This window comes from Mustela lutreola, chromosome 4 (assembly GCF_030435805.1).
Source record: "Mustela lutreola isolate mMusLut2 chromosome 4, mMusLut2.pri, whole genome shotgun sequence".
Taxonomy (NCBI): Eukaryota; Metazoa; Chordata; class Mammalia; order Carnivora; family Mustelidae; genus Mustela; species Mustela lutreola.
Window position 1 is genome coordinate 105,733,129 of NC_081293.1, and position 18,934 is coordinate 105,752,062.

The 18,934-nt window shown below is 36.1% G+C and overlaps 1 protein-coding gene across 2 annotated transcripts in view; it reads left to right on the forward strand.

Annotated features, from left to right (window-relative positions):
* The window catches only part of ZPBP (zona pellucida binding protein), a 114,820-nt gene that overhangs the window by 27,741 nt on the left and 68,145 nt on the right, over positions 1 to 18,934 (forward strand). For both annotated transcript variants that reach the window (XR_009352753.1, XM_059170639.1), the window contains exons 4-5: positions 866 to 1,015; positions 13,157 to 13,375. Coding sequence is in view for 1 of the 2 variants with exons in the window: in XM_059170639.1 (XP_059026622.1) it covers positions 866 to 1,015; positions 13,157 to 13,375 (369 nt within the window). In the remaining variant the exon portion in view is untranslated. The remainder of the gene's footprint in view (positions 1 to 865; positions 1,016 to 13,156; positions 13,376 to 18,934) is intronic.

The window sequence follows — 18,934 nt, forward strand, 5'->3', positions numbered from 1 at the left end:
TGAAGGACCTAGACTTTAGAAAGATTAAGGGGTTACCAGAGGGTTAAACAGTTCATAAACAGTTTCTCTCAGTGTGATACTGAGGTAATGAAGCACATGGAAGTCAAAAGGACTCTTGCACCCAGTCCTAACTCTAAACACTGCAACTCTGTGCTCTGTGCTTGGACAATTAGGGTGATCTGATCTGTTTTCTTTCTTGAGCAGCCCTTTGGGTTGTAACCCAGCCTTTGCCTGCTATCATGTGTAATGACTAGAAGTACCTAGTTGTTAGTATCTTGGGTTAGCTTTTGTTCTGGGTGCATTCCTCCCTTTTCACATGTACTTTGTAGTTTGTGAGCTTACGGAAGGCATAATTTAGCTATAAAATACACATATACATAATTATAGTGTATGCAGATACCTACTGTTTTCATATATATATGAATATCTGTTAGTGCTCACAGCTGGGCAGGGAGATCAGGAGTGCATTAAGTACATGGAATTGTTAGTTTCTTACTACTTAGGTGCCACACAGTTGGTGAACTCAATTAGTAAAAATCAGACACTAAGGTGAGGTGATCCTGATGGTGGGTATTGAGGAGGGCACGTTTGCATGGGGCACTGGGTGTGGTGCATAAACAGTGAATCTTGGAACACTGAAAAAATAAAATTAAATTAAAAAAAAAAATCAGACACTAAGAAGGTCATCCTGTCACATGCTGTCAACAAACACCAGGCGCAATGACTAAGTTAGGCCCCCAGCTCCTTTCAGTGATTCTGTAGGTAAAATCTGATGTTTTTAACTCTGTTTAGAAAACACTTTGTCATTTTATCTCAGTGTCATATCGTTTAAGCAACTAAATACTCTATCTTATTTCTTTATTAGAGAACAGCACTGCACAAGTGACATCCACAGGAAGCCTCATATTCCAGAACTTTGAGGAGAGCATGAGTGGAGTGTATACATGTTTCCTGGAGTATAAACCTACTGTGGAAGAAATTGTTAAAAATCTTCAACTTAAATATGTTATATATGGTAAGGAGTGCATTTCATTGTATTTTTAACATTTCTTAATGTTTTCAAGTATTTATGTATCTTTAGGTTTGTCTTAAAAGCATTTTGTCATTTTTTAGTCTTTTAATTAAAGAACAATTCCTCCTTTCCTGTGTTTTACAAAGTACTCTGTAAAGTGTTAGTGGTGAGGACGGGGCTTGTTTTTTCAGGGGATAGTTGACAGGAACACATAAATTTAAGCTGATGAATGAAAATGGGAGTTACAGAAATTATGTTTTCAAATTATTATAATATAACCTGTACTGCTTTTAAATCCTGAAATTTCATGCTTGATGGCACACTGCTATCCCCCTAGACAGGAGCATGAAATGCCACTGTATAATCCTTTTCTAAAAGCAATTTGATCTCTGGAAGTTTGAGATTGGGAAGGCTAGGTGGGTAATGGAGTAGCCAGGAGAACAGCCTGAGCAAAGGTGGCTTATAGGTTCCCTCTCATGGGGAGGCCCACCCATGTTGGAGAGGTAGTAGCCCTCCCCCATGCAGGTGTCTGATCTCCAGCACCTCTCAGTGTGCTACCTCAAGACAGCAGAAGGGACTCTGCACATAGTAATAAGCTAAGGACCTGGACAAGGAGAGATGATCCTGAGAAAGCTGAGTAGGCCCAGTATAATCACAGGGTCCTTATAAGAGGAGGCGTGAGAGTCAGCAGCGCATAGAGGACATGTCATGGTGGAAGGAGAGGTCTCAGTGGTTCTCTTTGAGGATGGAGTAGGGGCCAAACACCAGGGAGTGCAGGAGGCTTCTAGAAGCTGAGGATGGCAGACAGTTTCCTCTAGAGCTTCCAGAAGGAATGTACCCTGATTCTAGCCTTGTAAGATTCACTTTGGACTTCTGATTTTTAGAATTTCAAGATGATAAATTCGTGCCATTTCCAGCCACTACATTTGTGATGATTTGTTACAGTAGCAATAGGAGAGTAATGTACCATCTTTGTTTCAACTGAGTTACAGAACAAATGGCAGAATTATTAGTGGTTTCCTAATAATTTTTGGTCACTGAATAAACACTATCCCATATATCCAAAGAAAGATATCATTTTTAAATGAGAAATCATATTTACTATCATTTGCAAAAATTCCTGAATCAGTCATGCTTCACTTTTGTTACATAGTTTTCTCCATCTTGTTATTTTATAGGTTTTGTCTGTACCGAATATAATTTCTGATAAGAGTGTATTCACATAAACTGACAATTGTAGCATTGCCTTAAATGAATGCTAGTTTATGGTAAATGATGAGCATAGCTAATCTGTGCCAAGCAGTGCTGCATTTTTACATGTAATTCTCATACCCATAAAACGCTTGCCTCTGCAAGGCATTGTCAGAAGTGCTTTATTTGTATTCAGCTAATTTAATCCCCACAACAGACTGTGCAGTACATACTGCTGTGGTCTGCCTGTGTACAAACACTGAGGCATAGAGGGGTTAAGTGAATGTGGGGAGACTCCGATGTGAATCTAGGAATTCTGATTCGGGAGTGTGTGTTCTTACCTTAAAGTTAATTTTGTTATACAGGCACAAAAGCCAATTAGATTCCCTTTTATGTTTTTAGTATAAGTTCTTTAGTATACATGTTTGGTATATAAATGGTGTTTTTATATTATTTTTGTTAGTATAGCTGACATAAAATGTTACGTTAGTCTTAGCTGTACAACATAGCGATTCCACAACTTTAAACTTTATCCTGTGCTCACCACAAGATACACATGTATTTTCATATTATGGAAACTAAATTGTTAGTATTTCTGTAAGAAGAATTCTATAAGGTAAAATCTTCTACAGAATATTCAGTGTTATTTTTGATAGAATCTGTCAGTTTCCTATAAAGTGTGGACCAATTTATATCCCTGCCATACTATATGAAAACTTGATCTTTTATAAGATAGGATTTTTTCTGTTGGCTTGTGTTTGGCTTATGCTGAGTAAGCTTCCCTGAATTAGAGGAACTGAATTCACTTATAATTACATTTTTATATATGGAATGTTTAAAATTTTAGAAAGTAACAAAAATAACATAACATCCAGAATTACTATGAGATTTAAATATGGCAAGACCATAGATTTATGGTGACTCATTCCTTTAATATGCCCATCCTTAATTAGTAAATTTGAGCATTTAAAAGTATTTTTGTTACCTAGTGGATTACGTTGCCTTTTTAGTTTTGATGCCATTTTCATTTTGGATGACTTGCCTTTTTCTTAGTAATTTATAGGGTCTTACCAGTCTGCATATCAATCCTTTATCATACTGCAGTAGCTTCTGCCTATCTCTCAGTATGGTGTTGTTTATACTCCAGAAGGTTCAAATGTTGTTATAGTGAGAGCTACCAGCTTTTTTTTTTTTTTAAGATTTTATTTATTTGACAGAGAGAAAGAGAGATCACAAGTAGGCAGAGAGGCAGGAAGAGAGGGAGGGGGGAGCAGGCTTTCTGCCGAGCAAAGAGGGGCTCTATCCTGGGACCCTGAGATCATGACCTGAGCTGAAGGCAGAGGCTTAACCCACTGAGCCACCCAGGCGCCTGCCCAGATTTTTTTTTTTTTAAGATTTTATTTATTTGAGAGAGAGAGAAGGAGAGAGTGAGCGAGTACCCACATGAGAAGGGGGAGGGTCAGAGAAGCAGACTCCCTGCTGAGCAAGAAGCATGATGCGGGACTGGATCCTGAATCTCCAGGATCATGATCTGAGCGGAAGGCAATCACTTAACCAACTGAACCACCAGGTGCCCTGATTTACCAGCTTTTTGAATTGTGATTTTTTTTTTTTGCATTTGATTTTTTTTCTGAGATCATTCCTTATACCTAGAAAATAAAAGTTTCCTATATTTATTTGGTTGGCCTGTGTTTATTTTTTTATTAAAGTATTTATTTATTTATGGCAAGTAGGGGAAGGGGCAGAGAGAGGGTGAGAAAATGTCTCAAGCAGACTCAGAGCTGAGCACAGAGTCTGACATGAGGCTTAATCTCTTGAGCCAAAATCAAGAGTTGGACACTTAACCGACTGAGTCAACCATCACCTGTGTTTTTTTAATTAAACATTTTATTTCAGGATAATTATAGATTCATGGGTAGTTGCAAAATATGATCCAGAGATCCTATGTGTGCTTTTACTCAGTTTTCCCCCATAGTGACATCTTGTGAACATATTGCACATAATCAGGCCAAGATACTAAGTTCATAATGTACAGCAATCTGAGTCAGGTTCCTCCAGTTTTATAGTCCTTTGTTGTGAGTTTGTGTGTGTGTTTAATTCTCTAAATTTTATCGCAGGTGTAGTCTCCTGTATGCACTGCTACAGTTAGGATACATAGCAACACTAGCAACAGAAGTATACTTTGGGTTGTCCTTTTTTTTTTAAAGATTTAATTTATTTATTTAAGAGAGAGAGAGAGCGCACAAGCCTGGGTGGAGGGGCAGAGGGAGAGGGAGAAGTGAATTTCTACCCTGAGATCGTGACCTGAGCCGAAGGCAGACACTCAGTGGAAGGCATCTGTGCGTTGTCCTTTTATACTCTACCCATTTCCCTCTTACCACCTCATTGTGACTGATAACCACCATCTTCTCCAATTCTGTAACTTCATCATTTTAAAATTATTATATAAGTACAGGAATAGCATACGTAATTTTATGGGATTGGATTTTCTTCATTTGGCTTAATTCTCTGGAAGTTCATCTGTATGGTGGTGTGCATTTATCATTCATTTCCTTTATTCTGAGCTGTACTTTGCAGCCCACATGTGCCACAGTCTGTTTAACCCCTCACCCGCTGAAGCACGTCCGGGTTGTTTCAGGCTTGGGGCTATAACATGTAAAGTTGCTATGAAGCTTGTGTATATTTTTTTTTGTGTAGGTACATGCTTTTATATCTGTGGGATAAATGCCCAAAGTGCATATTGGATGTGGACATGAGATAGTTACATATTAGGTTTATAAGAAATTGCCAAATTCTTTGCCACAGCGGCTGTGCAAGTTTACATTCTGCCAACAGCTTCTCTATGTCCTCTCTGGTATTCAGTGTTGTCATTATCTTTTATTTTAACCGTTCTGATGGGTATGAAGTGATATTTCACTGTGGTTTTCGTTAGCGTTTACCTAATATCTGTGGACGTTGAACATAATTTATGAGCATATTTGCCAACTGTATACCCTCTTTGGTTAAATGTCCGTTGATATTTTTGCCCATTTTCTAATTGGAATTTTTGATGTGGTATTATTGAGTGCCTTGATTTTTTTTAAATACAGATTTCCATATATATTCTTTGGTAGGTTATGATATTTGCAAATTTTCTCTTCTGGTCTATATCTTTTCAGTGTCTTAATGAGATTTTTTTTCCCCAAAGGGAGGGGATCCAGAATATATTTTTTTAACTTTTAATTTTTTTATCTTGATCCCCTCATCTGTTTTTTCTAACCTTCACTACCTGCCTGTGGCAGCCACCAATCTGTTCTCTGTTATCAATGAGGTTTTCTTTTCTTTCCTTTTTTTTTTTTTTTAAGATTATACATATAGGAGAAATCATACAGTATTTGTCTGTCTTTGTCTAATTTATTGCACTTGGTGTAATGCCTTCAAAGTCCACCCACATTGCTACATGTATGCACGCATGTGTGTGGTCAAATCCCAAGATTTCTTTAGCCATTCAACTGTCACTGGACACGGTTTCCTTATCCTGGCTGTGGTAAGTAGTGCCACAGTGAACATGGGGCTGCAGATATCTTTTTGTGTTAGTGTTTTTTTGTGGGGGCTAAATCTAGAAGTGGAATTGCTGGATCAAAATGTAGTTCAGTTATAATTTCGTGAGGAACCTCTGTACCGTTTTCCACTGGCTGCTCCAGTTTGTTTCCTGTGTTGATTACAGCTCTTCTGACAGGTGCGAGGTGGTATCTCATTGTGGTTTTGATATGCATTTCCCTGATGATGATGTTGAATATTTTTTTCACGTATCTGTGGGTCATCTCTGTGTCTTTGGAAAAATGCTTATGTAAATCTTCTGCCCATTTTTAATTGGATTGTTTGTGTTTTTTGCTGTTGAGTCGTATTAGGTCTTCAGAAATTTTGGGTATTAACTGCTCATTATACATATGGTTTGCAACAGTTTTCTTCTATTAGTAAGTTATCTTTTTTATTTTGTTGATTATTTCTTTTGCTGTACAGAAGCTTTTTAGTTTTATGTAGTCCCACTTGTTTATTTTTGCTTTTATTGCTTTTATTCTTGGTATCAGAAAAATTGCCAAAGAGCTCATCACCTATATTTTCTTCTAGGAGTTTTATGGTTTTAGGTCTTGCATTCAGTTCTTTAATCTACTTTGAGTTAATTCTTGTGTTTGGTGTAAGTTAGTGGCCCAGTTTCTATCCTTTTCTATGGGTGGTCCAGTTTTTCCAGCACCAGTTGTTGAAGAGACTATCCTTTCCATCATTGCATGTTTCTCTCTCTCTCTCTCTCTCTCTTTTTTTTTTTTTGTAAATTAATTGACTGTGTATGTAAGTCTCTTCCATTTATCTGTTTTTTTTTGTTTGTTTTTTTACTTTTTTCATTACTGTAGCTTCATAGTACAGTTTGAATTCAGGGAGTGTGATGCCTCCAGCTTTGTTTTTTCTCAAGATTGCTTTGGCTATTTGGAGTCTTTTGTGGTTCCATATGAATTTTAGGATTGTTTGTTTTATTTCTATAAAAAATGCTATTGAATTCTGATAGGAATTTTATTGAATCAGTTGATAGGGTAGTCTGAACATCTTAGAAATATTCTTACAGTCCATACACATGAATTATTTTTCCATTTATTTATCTTCTACAGTTTCTATTCCTTTTTTTTTCCTTTTTTTCCAAAGATTTTATTTATTTATTTGACAGACAGAAATCACAAGTAGGCAGGGAGGCAGGCAGAGAGAGAGAGGAGAAAGCAGGCTCCCTGCTGAGCAGAGCGCCGGATGGATGCGGGGCTCGGTCCCAGGACCCTGGGATCATGACCTGAGCCGAAGGCAGAGGCTTTAACCCACTGAGCCACCCAGGTGCCCCTACAGTTTCTCTTCTTAATGTCTTGTAATTTGTAGTAATTTTGCAAAGTCGAAGTTTTTTTAATTTCATGAGGTCTGTTTTATCAGATTTGGTTATTAATCATGCTTTTGGTATCAAGTCTAAAAGTTCTATGCTTAGCCATAGCTAAAGATGATCTATTTCTTCTACAGTCTTAGAGTTTACTTTTAATGGCACAAATTTTCTGTTAATTTTTGTATAAGGTTTGAGGTTTAACTTTTTATATATGGATATACAGTTATGCCAGCTTCACTTCTTGCAAAGTCTGTTCTTCCTTTGATGAATTGTTTTTGTACCTTTGTCAAAAACCAGTTGAGAATATTTGTGGGGGTCTATATCTGTGTTCTCTAATTTCTTTCCTTAATCAATAGGTCTTTTCCTCTGCCAGTACCACACTGTCAATTAATATAACTATATAATATAGAAACATTCAATACCAAGTGGAGTGATTCTTCCCACTATCCTTTTTTTTATGAAGATTGTTTTTGTGTTTTTTGGGACTTCCTCTTTCATATCAACTTTAGAATATCTTGAATGTACCTACAAAATGTCCTGGCAGAATTTCTATGGGAATTACATATACTCTGTAGATAAATTTGGGGGAGAAATGTCACCTCTACTATAGTGAGTGTTTCAATCCATGAACATGGTATATCTCCATTTAATTAGATCTTTCTTAATTTCTTTTATATGTTTTTAAAAAATCTATTCTTATTTCTTTCACGTACATGTTAAGTATATACCTAAGTATATTATTATTTTTTTTTTTGAATAATTTTGGATGGCATTAGGTTTTAAATTTTGGATTTCAAATGTTTATTGTTAATATATAACCAAGGATTTATTTGTGTCTTAATCTTATAATCTGTTTTCTTGTTAAAGTTACTTAACAGTTCTAGAATCTTTTATTTTGTAAATTCTTTGTGAGACAGTCATGACATAAACACACAGAGGCAGTTTATTATTATTTTTTTCAATTTGTATGCCTTGTTTTTCTGACTGTGATGACTAGGACTTCTTATATTTTGCTGAATAAGAATGGTTAAAGCAGACATTCTTTTCTTCCTTGTAAATGTGATGTTAACTGTGGTTTTTATGTAGGTTTTCTTGATTAGGTTGAGGAAGTTTCCTGTACCAAATTTGTTGATTATGTTTGTAAGTATGGAAGTTTGTTGGATTTTGTCAAGTGTTTTTTGTTTTTTTCTGCATTGAGATAATTATGTGGTTTTTATTTTGTAGTGTATTAAATTCATTGGTTTTTCAAATGTTTAACTAACCTTGCATTTTGCAATAAATCCCATTTGGTCATGATGTATAATTCTTTCAGTACCCTGCAAGATTCAGTTTACTAGTGTTTTGTTGAAAATTCTTGCATCTGTATTCATAAGAGATTGGTCCAAAGATTTCTTGTGATAAATTTTTTATGTGGTTTTGCTGTCAGGGTAATAATAATATGAATTGGGAAGTTTTTCTTCATTTTCTCATTTTGGAAGAGTTAATTATGAATTGTTAACATTTCTTTAAATGTTTTCTAGAATTTGGCGTGCTTGGGTGGCACAGTGGTTTAAGAATCCGATTCTTAGTTTTGGCCATGAATTTCTTTTTTTTAAATTTTATTCAGTGTAGTCAGAGAAAATACTTTGTACTTCAGTCCTTTTAAGTTTATTGAGATTGGTAGCTTAGAATATGCAACATCTTTGAGAATGCGCTGTGAGTACTTGAGAAGAACATTTTGCTGCTGTTGGGTGGAGAGTTCTATAGGTATCTGTTCTGTTTTGTCCCTGACATTACCCAAGTCTTCTATTTATTTGTTGTTCTCCTACCTATTTTTTCTATTATTTTCAGCATGGTATTGACGTCTCTAATAGTGTTGTCTATTTATTTTTGTCAGGTTTTGTTTTGTTTTGGTGCTTTGTTCTAAGGCGTGTCTATGTTTGTAATTGTTCTTACTGAGAGATTGTCCCTTTTATCTTAATAAAATGTTCCTTTCTTTCCCTAGGAACTTTTTTTTTCTTTTAAAGTCCATCTTGCATGATAATTGTGTGGCCACTTCTGCTTTCTTGTGTTTGTATATGTGTAGTGTATAGTTTCATTTTTCATTGTAGTACTTTCAGTTTATTTGTATCATTTAAGGTAACATGTGACTCATTTAGACACCAAGTAACTGATACTGCTTTTTTAACCCAGTTTCACAGTGTCTGCCTTTTAATTAGATAGTACCATTCTTTCACATTTAACATTTTTATATAATTAGATATATACACTGTTGTTTTGTTTCTTGTTTCATGAATGTTCCTCTGTTTCTCATTAATTCTTTTGAAGTAAATGTATGTTTTTAATGTAGCATTTTAATTTCTTTTTTTTTAAGATTTTATTTATTTATTTGACAGAGATCACAAGTAGGCAGAGAGGCAGGCAGAGAGGAGGAAGCAGGCTTCCTGCTGAGCAGAGAGCCCGATGTGGGGCTCAATCCTAGGACCCTGGGATCATGACCTGAGCTGAAGGCAGAGGCTTTAACCCACTGAGCCACTCAGGTGCCCCGCATTTTAATTTCTTTAATGATTTTTCACTGTATATTTTTGAGTTACTCCCTTATTGATTGTTCTGAGACTACGACATGTATCTTAGCCTACCACTGTCACCTTGACATTTATACTAACTTATTTCCAGTGAGATATAGAATGTCACTCATATATATATATATATATATATATATATATGTATGTATACACACACACACACACATACATATATTCCCTTTTCCTGCTTTTTGTGGTATTAATATTATACATGTTATATTTGTAAATGTTGCATAAGTAACCATACATAGTTATTTTATATAGTTTTATGTGTTTCTGAGAAGCCAGAGCTAGAAAGGAGAGAAAGTGTGTGTTTATAGGTTTTGTTTAATCAGTCTTCTTGATGATCATGTTTTATTTTCTTCATTTGCTCCCACGTATCAAATTAACCATCTATAGTAATTTCTGTAGCCCCACACAGGGGACCTTTGGTACATTGTATACAAATTCTTTTATACAACTGCTTTTTAAATCCATAAAGAGGAAAAAAGTAGAAGAAATATGCACTTATACTGTCTTCATAATTATATAATTACCTTTACTAGAACACTTTGTTTTTGGGTGTGGATTCATATTATTGAGTGAGGTCATGGTCTTTCAGTCTGAAGAACTTCTTTTAGCTGATTCATTTTTTAGCCAGATCATATCTGCTAAGCCCCTTGGTCCATTTCTCCTTTGCATGTTTTCATTTTTCAACTGCAGTGTGTCCACTTGGTTCATTTTTTTATAATTCTAACTTTATAGATATTCTTTATTTAATGTGAGATTGTCATTATGTCTTCCATCTTTAATAATAATCTTCTTGAGTTATGTTAACATTTTCTTTCTTTTTTATGTGCTCAAGCCGGGGGAAGGGGTAGAGGGGGAGAGAGAAAGATTCCCAAACAGGCTCTGTGCTCAGTGTGGAACCAAACATGAGGCTTGATCTCATGACCCTGAGATCACAACCTGAGCCAAAACTGAGTCAGATGCTCAACTGACTGAGCCACCCAGGTGCTGGTTTTAGCATATTTATGATGAATGGTTTGAAATCTTTATCTCTTAAATCCCACGTCTGATCATTCTCAAAAGTGGTTACTGTTCCCTCATTTTTTCCAGTACGTGAGTCATATTTTACTGTTCCTTTTCTAGAAATTGGACTTTTTAGATAGAGTATGAACCCTGGGTAGTAACCCATACCCCTGCTCTCCCCAGCCTTGTGATAATTATTTCATGTTTATTTGCTTAGCAAGTACCTACATCATTTCTGTGAAGTTCACTCCTCACCCACCATAACACGAAGACACCCCCCCCACCCCCCGCCCCTGGTTTGTTTTAAGAAGGTGCAGCTTGGGTGTACCCAGAGCAGTTTGATGGATCTTTTGTTTTTGACAGTGCCGTAGACATAAATTCGTCTGAACACTAATCCAGTTAAATTTGGGTTCCTTTGAAAGCGTATTCCCCAGGTCTGTGTTTGAGATTTTTTTCTGACCCCATGGTAGCTCCTCCCCACTGACTTTCCCAGTGTTGTTCTCAGACAAGAAAAGGAGAGGTTTTACTTGCAGTGAGCAAAGAGAACCTCAGGGCTCTTACCCACACTGGTGTCTCCTGGAACAAGAAAATTGGGGAAGCTTTAAGCTGAGGGTGCATCCATATTTATGAAGGGGCTTGCTCAAGGGGGAATACAGGTTGGAGTTGGGCAAAAAGTCATTTAAGGTGGCAGAGTCCAGGTCAGTATTCCGAGGGCAGGCAGGGGCAGGCATGGGCATGTATAATCAGTTCTCTGGCCTGGGTGGGTCCAGCCTCTGAGTGCTCAGAGGGGTTTAGATCCGGTGAAGTTAACGCAAGAGTGTGCTTCAGGTCAGACCTCACTTTGGAATCAGTACTGGGAGTTTGTATGGTTTATTGTTTGCTTACAAATTTTTTGTTTCTCTTTCCACAAAGATTATTTCTGTTATCAGAAAAGTAAAGGATGATAATTGAACATTTGCTGGCTCTGGTTACTGCAAGAAAATATTTAGCCTTCCCTAGTTTCTATACACACTTCTTCTTCCCCTGCCCGGGCCTCAGCCACCAGCCGGTGGAGGCGTTGAAGGTTGTGTTGCTGCCAGATGTCATTTCACCTCCTGGGTGGTGCCTTATTTCCCATACTCTCACCCAGGAGAATGTGTTTAAATAACACTTTGCATTCCCTGAGCCATAGTGTGCAAGTTAACAAAGAGAGTGGCTTGGATCAGATCTCTCAGCTTTTTTGTGGCTTTGAAGTTCTGACACAGTTAAAAGTTGGTGAGTACAATCCAGTAAACTGCTATCTGCTCATGATTAATTGAGATAGTTGTCATAACTAACTAGCACTGGGAATTTTGTCACTAATTTATTGTTTCTGGTATGATTTGGCTGTCTCCTGGTCTGGCACAGGCTGTTCATTCCTGTATGCTTGCCTAAGATGGCCAGGGCCTGAAATTACTGTTCTTATGCCCAGAGAGCTATGACTTTCTTTTTCCAGGAACCCTTCCCTCTTTCTGCTTATGTTAGGACCATTTTCAGACATTATAAATGGCTGTTTTCTAAAAATAATTGACATTGCTTTCATTGGGAAATGAGCTTGTACCGTTTTTCCACATGTCATGTCATGCTACTGTAATTGTTTTAATATTTTTAATCATCATTACTTTATTGGATACACTATTTGTTATTTAGTAGTATTTTATTTTAAAATATTTGATAGATTTTTCATTGTTGATTTTTATTTTGATGTCATTATGTCAAGAATGTGATTATATAATATGTATATAATTATTTTGAATTTCCTATGATTTTTGTATTTTTCCTCTCATTTCAGTGGGATTTTAAAATGGTTAGGGAAGAAAGGTTCTCAGTTTCAGATATTGTAATGGAACTCAGTAAAACTGGTAGATTTATAAGAAACATACCAGTTTTTGCCTATAGTTGGTAATTACAGGACTGTTGTTTGTTTTAAGATGAATAGTTAAACTTTGAGAAATTTCTTTCCTGTTTGAGGAAGAATAATGTATTGGTTAAGGACACAGATTACGTATGAGGCAGGCTTCTTGGTTAAAATCTTAGTTTTGATTTTTTTAAAAAGATTTATTTATTTATTTATTTTGAGGGGTGGGGGAAGAGAGAGAGAGAGAGAGAACGGACATAAGCAAGTAGGGGGGAAGGGCAGAAGGAGAGGGAGAGAATCTCAGGCAGGTTCCCTGCTGAGTGCAGAGCCTGATATTGAGCTCATCCTCAACCCTGAGATCATGACCTGAGCCAAAATCAAGGGTTCACCGACTCAGCCACTCAGGCACCCAGAATCTCAGTTTTGATACCATAGGCATGGGGCATGTGATGACATAATCCCTGTCTCCCTCAATCCCCCAGTTTCCTCAGGATGGATATAAAAATACTATGATCTTATTTCAAGTAACAGTTTCATTTTAGTAGTTGCAGTATATTTTAATTGTTTAAATACCCACTTTTGTGTTGTTCTTTAATTTTTTACAGCTTATCGTGAGCCTCATTATTATTACCAGTTCACAGCTCGATATCATGCAGCTCCTTGCAATAGTATCTATAATATTTCTTTTGAGAAGAAACTTCTTCAGATTTTGAGCAAATTGGTTCTTGACCTTTCATGTGAAGTTTCTTTACTGAAGTCGGAATGCCATCGTGTTAAAATGCAAAGAGCTGGTTTGCAAAATGAATTGTTCTTTACATTTTCAGGTAAGTATATATAGTTCTTTAAAGAAAATGAATTCAAAACAAAAATGAATTACCTGCAGAATTTTTCAAAAGTAAATGTTACAGATCTGAATATGTTTCATGTTCTCTGCTTTGACTTAGTTCTGATAGGCCCCAACATAAAATTCTGATTCACATACTTAATGAAAAGGTAGCACTTTCCAATAACTAAACCTTGCTGTGGTAATTTATTAGAGAATAGTATTTGGTATAAAGAAATGCCTACCTTGATACTTAGCTGGAAAAGCATCTAATTCTAATAACATGAGTTAATATTACAGACCAGAGGGACCATTGTAACAGCTTACCGTGCTTTTCCTAATAACACAGAGTGGAGACCCAATGTATTCTAGAAAACAAAGAATTGATTTTGTACCTACATGTATATCTATAAAGGGCCTGTTTATGAATAAATTTACACTGTGGAGTAATGATTCACATGTTCGTATTGGGTCCCCCTGCCCCTGGCAATAGGACTCCATCCTTTTTCCATCTCAGATGATACCGCTTGCTGTTGTCCTTCGTTCCTCTACTGCTGATGTTTGATTGTACTCACCCATTTCTCCAATTTTCTGGTTTGTTGTTGTTGTTTTGGCCATCTAGAATTGAATTTTTAGACACAGTTGAGATATGTGAAGCTTTACAGGAGAAAAGGTGTTCAACCCCATTTGCACTGTCTTTTATCTTCTTTAATGCTTTCCTCTGTCTTCAAAAGAATTTTGGAAGTTAGTCTGTAGCTTCTGAGACAAAGTATCACAGTTAGAATCTTTCTTTAGCCCTTCAAGGACTCACTATTAGCATTCATAAGAGTTATGAGGCCTTTGTACCCAGTGTGTTTAATAGGGGCTATTAATAGGCATTTAATAATCCTTACAAGACCTCGGAAGTAAAGTTTAACCCTCAAGAGAAGAGAGATGATATACAATAGAAATGAGGCATAGTGGGCTCGAAATGCATTTTTCTAATGACTAATGATGTTGAACATCTCATGTGCTTATTGGCCATTTGTATATATTTTTTAGAGAAAAGTATATTCAAGTCCTTTGCCCAATTTTTGCTTTCTTTCCACCTTTATTGAAATAAATGGGCATATAACAGTATATAAGTTTAAGAAGTATAACATAAGGATTTTGTATGTGTATGTGTGTATCCTGTATATACACACGTGTGTATATATGTACAACTATATATTAATTATTACAACAAAGTTAACACATCATCTCATATACTTACAGTTTATTTTATCTTATTCTTCTGTGGTGAGAAATTTTAAAATCTATTCTTTAAGCAGTTTTCAAATATACACACATTAATTATCAACTATACTCACATTATATCTTCTGTAATTCACACTCTGCCTTATATCTGTGTGCTTACACTTTTTATAACTACAAGTTTATACCCTTTGTTTACTTTTATTCATTTGCCTCAGGTCCCACCTGCTACCCCAGCAATCACTAATCAGTTTTCTGTTCCTGTGACTAGTTTTAGTCTATTCTGTATGTTAGTGAATTCATAAGTATTTATTTCTCTGTCTGACTTGTTTCACTTAGCACAATGCCCTAAAGGTTCATCCACTTTGTTGCAAATGGCAGAATTTCCTTCATTTTCAGGGCTAAATGCTGTTCCATTGTGTCTGGAGACACACACACACACACACACACACACACACACAATTATTTCCTTTACCATGAAGAACTTTCCTAGTTTGATGTAGTTCACATATTTTTTGTTTTGTTTTGTTTTCATTGTTTGTGTTTTGGGTGTCCTATTCATAAAGTCATTGGCATGTTTACTGTCAGGGACCTTTCTTGCATGTTTTCTTCTAGGAATTTTATGGTTTATGTCTTAACATTAAAATCTTTAATTCAATTCAAATTAATTTTTGTGAGTGGTGTGAGATAGGAGTCCAGTTTCATTCTTTGCATATAGACTATTTGCTTTTCCCAGTACAGTTTGTTTTAGAGACCACATGTTCTTCACAGAGTATTCTTGGCTCCTTTGACTTTATATGCATGAGTTTATTTCCTGGGCATTCAGTTCTGTTCCATAGATCGTGTCTGATTTCATGCCAGTATCCTATTGGTTTTGATTACTATACTTTGTAATATACATTGAAATTAGAAGTGTATTGCCTCCAGTTCTCCTCTTTTTCAGAAGTACATTGGCTATTCAGTATCTTCTGTGGTTCCATAAAATTTTTATTTTTATTTTTTTAATATTTCTGTAAAAAATGCTGGTGGAATCTTGATAGAGATTATATTGGATCCATACATTGCTTTGGGTTGTATGGACATTTTAATAATGTTGATACTTTAAATTCATGAACATGAGATATCTTTCTATTAATTTGTGAGTCTACAGTTTCCTTATCAGTATATGTTTGCAGTGTACAGATCGTTTACCTTATTGTTTAAATTTATTCCTAAGTATATTATTATTTTTGATGTTATTATAAGTGGGATTGTTTTCTTTTTTTTTTAAGTAATGTGTCATTATTGTATTGAAATGCAATTGATATTTGTATGTTGATTTTATGTCTGTCAATGTTACTAGATTCATTTATTAGGTCTGACAGTTTTTTTGATGGCGTCTGTTGTTTTCTCTATATTTTGAAACACATCATCTGCAGACAGAGATGGTTTTACTTATTTGTTTTTGATGCAAATGCCTTTTCTTTCTCTTTCTGTTTGCTTGAGCTAGGTCTTCTAATACTATTATATTGGCATGGTGAGACTAGGCACCCTTGTCTCGTTCTTGATCTCAGAGGAAAATCTTTAACCTTTTACCATTGAGTATGATGTCAGCTGTGGGCTTGTAATATACAGCTTTTATTATGTTGAAGTACTTTCCTTTTATACCCAGTTTATTAGGAATTTTTATTGTGAATGGCTGTTGAATTTTGTCAAATACTTTTGTATCAATTGAGATGATCATGGGATTTTATTTTTCTTCCTAACAATGGGATGCATCACAGTTGTTGATTTGCATATGTTGAACCATCCTTGCATCCCAGGGATGAATCCTATACCCATTTCTGGGATGCATGGGTGGTCCAGCCAATTAAGCATCTGACTCAATTTCGGCTCAAGTCATAATCTCAGCATTGTGAGATGGAGCCCCATATTGAGCTCTGCACTCCGTGTGAAGTGTGCTTAAGATCCCCCCCTTTCTGTGCTCCTCCCCCCACCCACTCTCTTTCTTTATCAAATAAATAAATAAATAAAATGTTTTTAAAAAAAGAATGTATGCATTTCTTCCAGGTTGTCAAGTTTTTGGTATATTGTTATTCATAGCAGTCTCTAAGGATCATTTGTATTTCTGTGGTATCAGATTGTAATGTTTCCCTATTGTTTTAAGATTTTACTTATTTGAGCCTCTCTTTTTTTCTTATCTAGCTAAAAGTTATACATTGGTTTATTTTTTCAAAGAACCAGCTATCATTTTTCTTAATTCTATTTTTTCCTATTCCATATTCTGTTTATTTCTCCTTTAATTTGTATAAGATTTTAGTTCTAGTTACTTAACATACAGTGTTATATTCGTTACAGGTATACATTCTAGTAATTAAACACGTCATACATCTCCATGCACTCATCATGACAAGTGCACTCCTTAATCCCAACCACCCATTTAACCCATCCCCTACCAACCTCCCCACTGCACTGGAAAAACAAATATTGTTAAAATGTCTATGCTACCCAAAGCAATCTATATGTTTAATGCAGTCCCTATCAAAATACCAAAATACATTTCTCACAGTAGAACAAACAATCCTAATATTCGTATATAGCCACAAAAGACCCCGAAGAGCCAAAACAATCTTGAAAAGGAAAGGCAAAGAAAGCTTGGAAGCATCATAGTTCTGGAATTCAGGTTATATTACAAAGCTGTGGTGATCAAAACAGTATGGTACTAGCGTAGAAATAGACACAGAGACTAATGGAACAGATTAGAAAACCTGGAAATGAACTCCTAACTATATAATCATTTAATCTTCGACAAAACAAGAGAGAATATCCAATGGGAAAAAGACAGTCTCTTTAACAAATGGTGTTGGGAAAACTGGACAGCTACATGCAAAAGAATGAAACTGGACCACTTTCTTATACCATATACAAAAATAAAATCAAAATGGATTAAAGACCTTAATGTGAGACCTGAAAGTATAAAGTTCTAGAAGAGAACCCAGGCAGTAACTTGTTTGACATTGACTGTAGCAGCTTCTTTTAAGAGATGTCTCCTGAGGCAAGGGAAACAGAAGGAAAAATAAACTTTTGGGACTTAATCAAGATAAAAAGATTTGCACAGCAAAGGAAACAATCAACAAAACTAATAAGCAGCCCATTAAATGGGAGAAGACACTGGCAAATGATGTATCTGATAAAAGTTTAGTATCTACAATATATAATGAACTTGTAAAACTGAGCACCCTAACCAAATAATCCAATTGAAAAACTGGACATTTTTCCAAAGAAGACATCTGCTTTAATTTTTATTATTTCCTTTCTTCTTACATTGGGACAACTCCCCCCCCCCTTTCTTTTTCTTTGAAGTGTAATCTTAGATTATTTATTGATCTTTTTTGTATACTACTTTGTTTTCTTCTAAGAATTTTGAAGTTTTACCTCTGCATTTAGGTCAAAGATTGATTTTGAGGTAATTTTTTTATGTACTGTCAAATACGGGTCCTGTCTTCACTGACGTGTGGATGTTCAGTTGGCCCAGCAGCATTTTTTGGAGACTGTGGTCCCCCTCATTGAATTGTGAGTGTACCCTTGTTGAAAGTCGGGTAACCACAGATATATGGGTTTATTTCTGGACTGTCCTATTTAATTTTTCTGTATTCCTGCCGCTTCCAGTCGGTGATGAGAGAAGAATTAGGCACAAACAAGTCAGCTGCAAAAGACTGGGAGCAGGGGACACAGTCGAAAGGACTGCTGCCACTAGCAACTCCACAGCCTCACTTTTATTGGATAGAAAACAATAGCCAATAGAAGGATCGATGAAAGTCAAACGTTAGTCACGTCTTGCAGGCAAGCAAGAAAGAGGATAAAGTTTATAGTTAAACAAGCACATTCAAAGGACTCATCTAACTAACAAGGGGCGCTTCTGGGAAGAGAAAGGAGCGATAACGATAAGGGAAGCAGGTGGTTTTCCTTCCACCCTGAGCTGACCCAGTGTTCCTGGGTGCTCCACTTCCCTGAAGCAGGCGGCATTCCGCCCTGAGCGAGCTGGGCATCCCCAGCTGCCCAGCTTCACGGTCGTATATCCTCCTTCTCCCCAAAGACCTGTTGCCAGTATATGTATTTCTTAAGGCCATATCTAAATGTGTTTGGTAACTAGTAAAATCCTCCAGGGGTTTCAGTTTAAGTAACAAATTGTTCCGAGGGGCAGCAGCAATTCCTGTCCTTATACCAGTACCACCCTGTTGTGATCATAAGTCTTTTATTGTAGCTTTGAAACATGAGATTTGAAACTTGGAAATGGGAGACTTTTGTTCATCTTTCAGTATTGCTTTGCCTACGTCAGTTGCAGTTC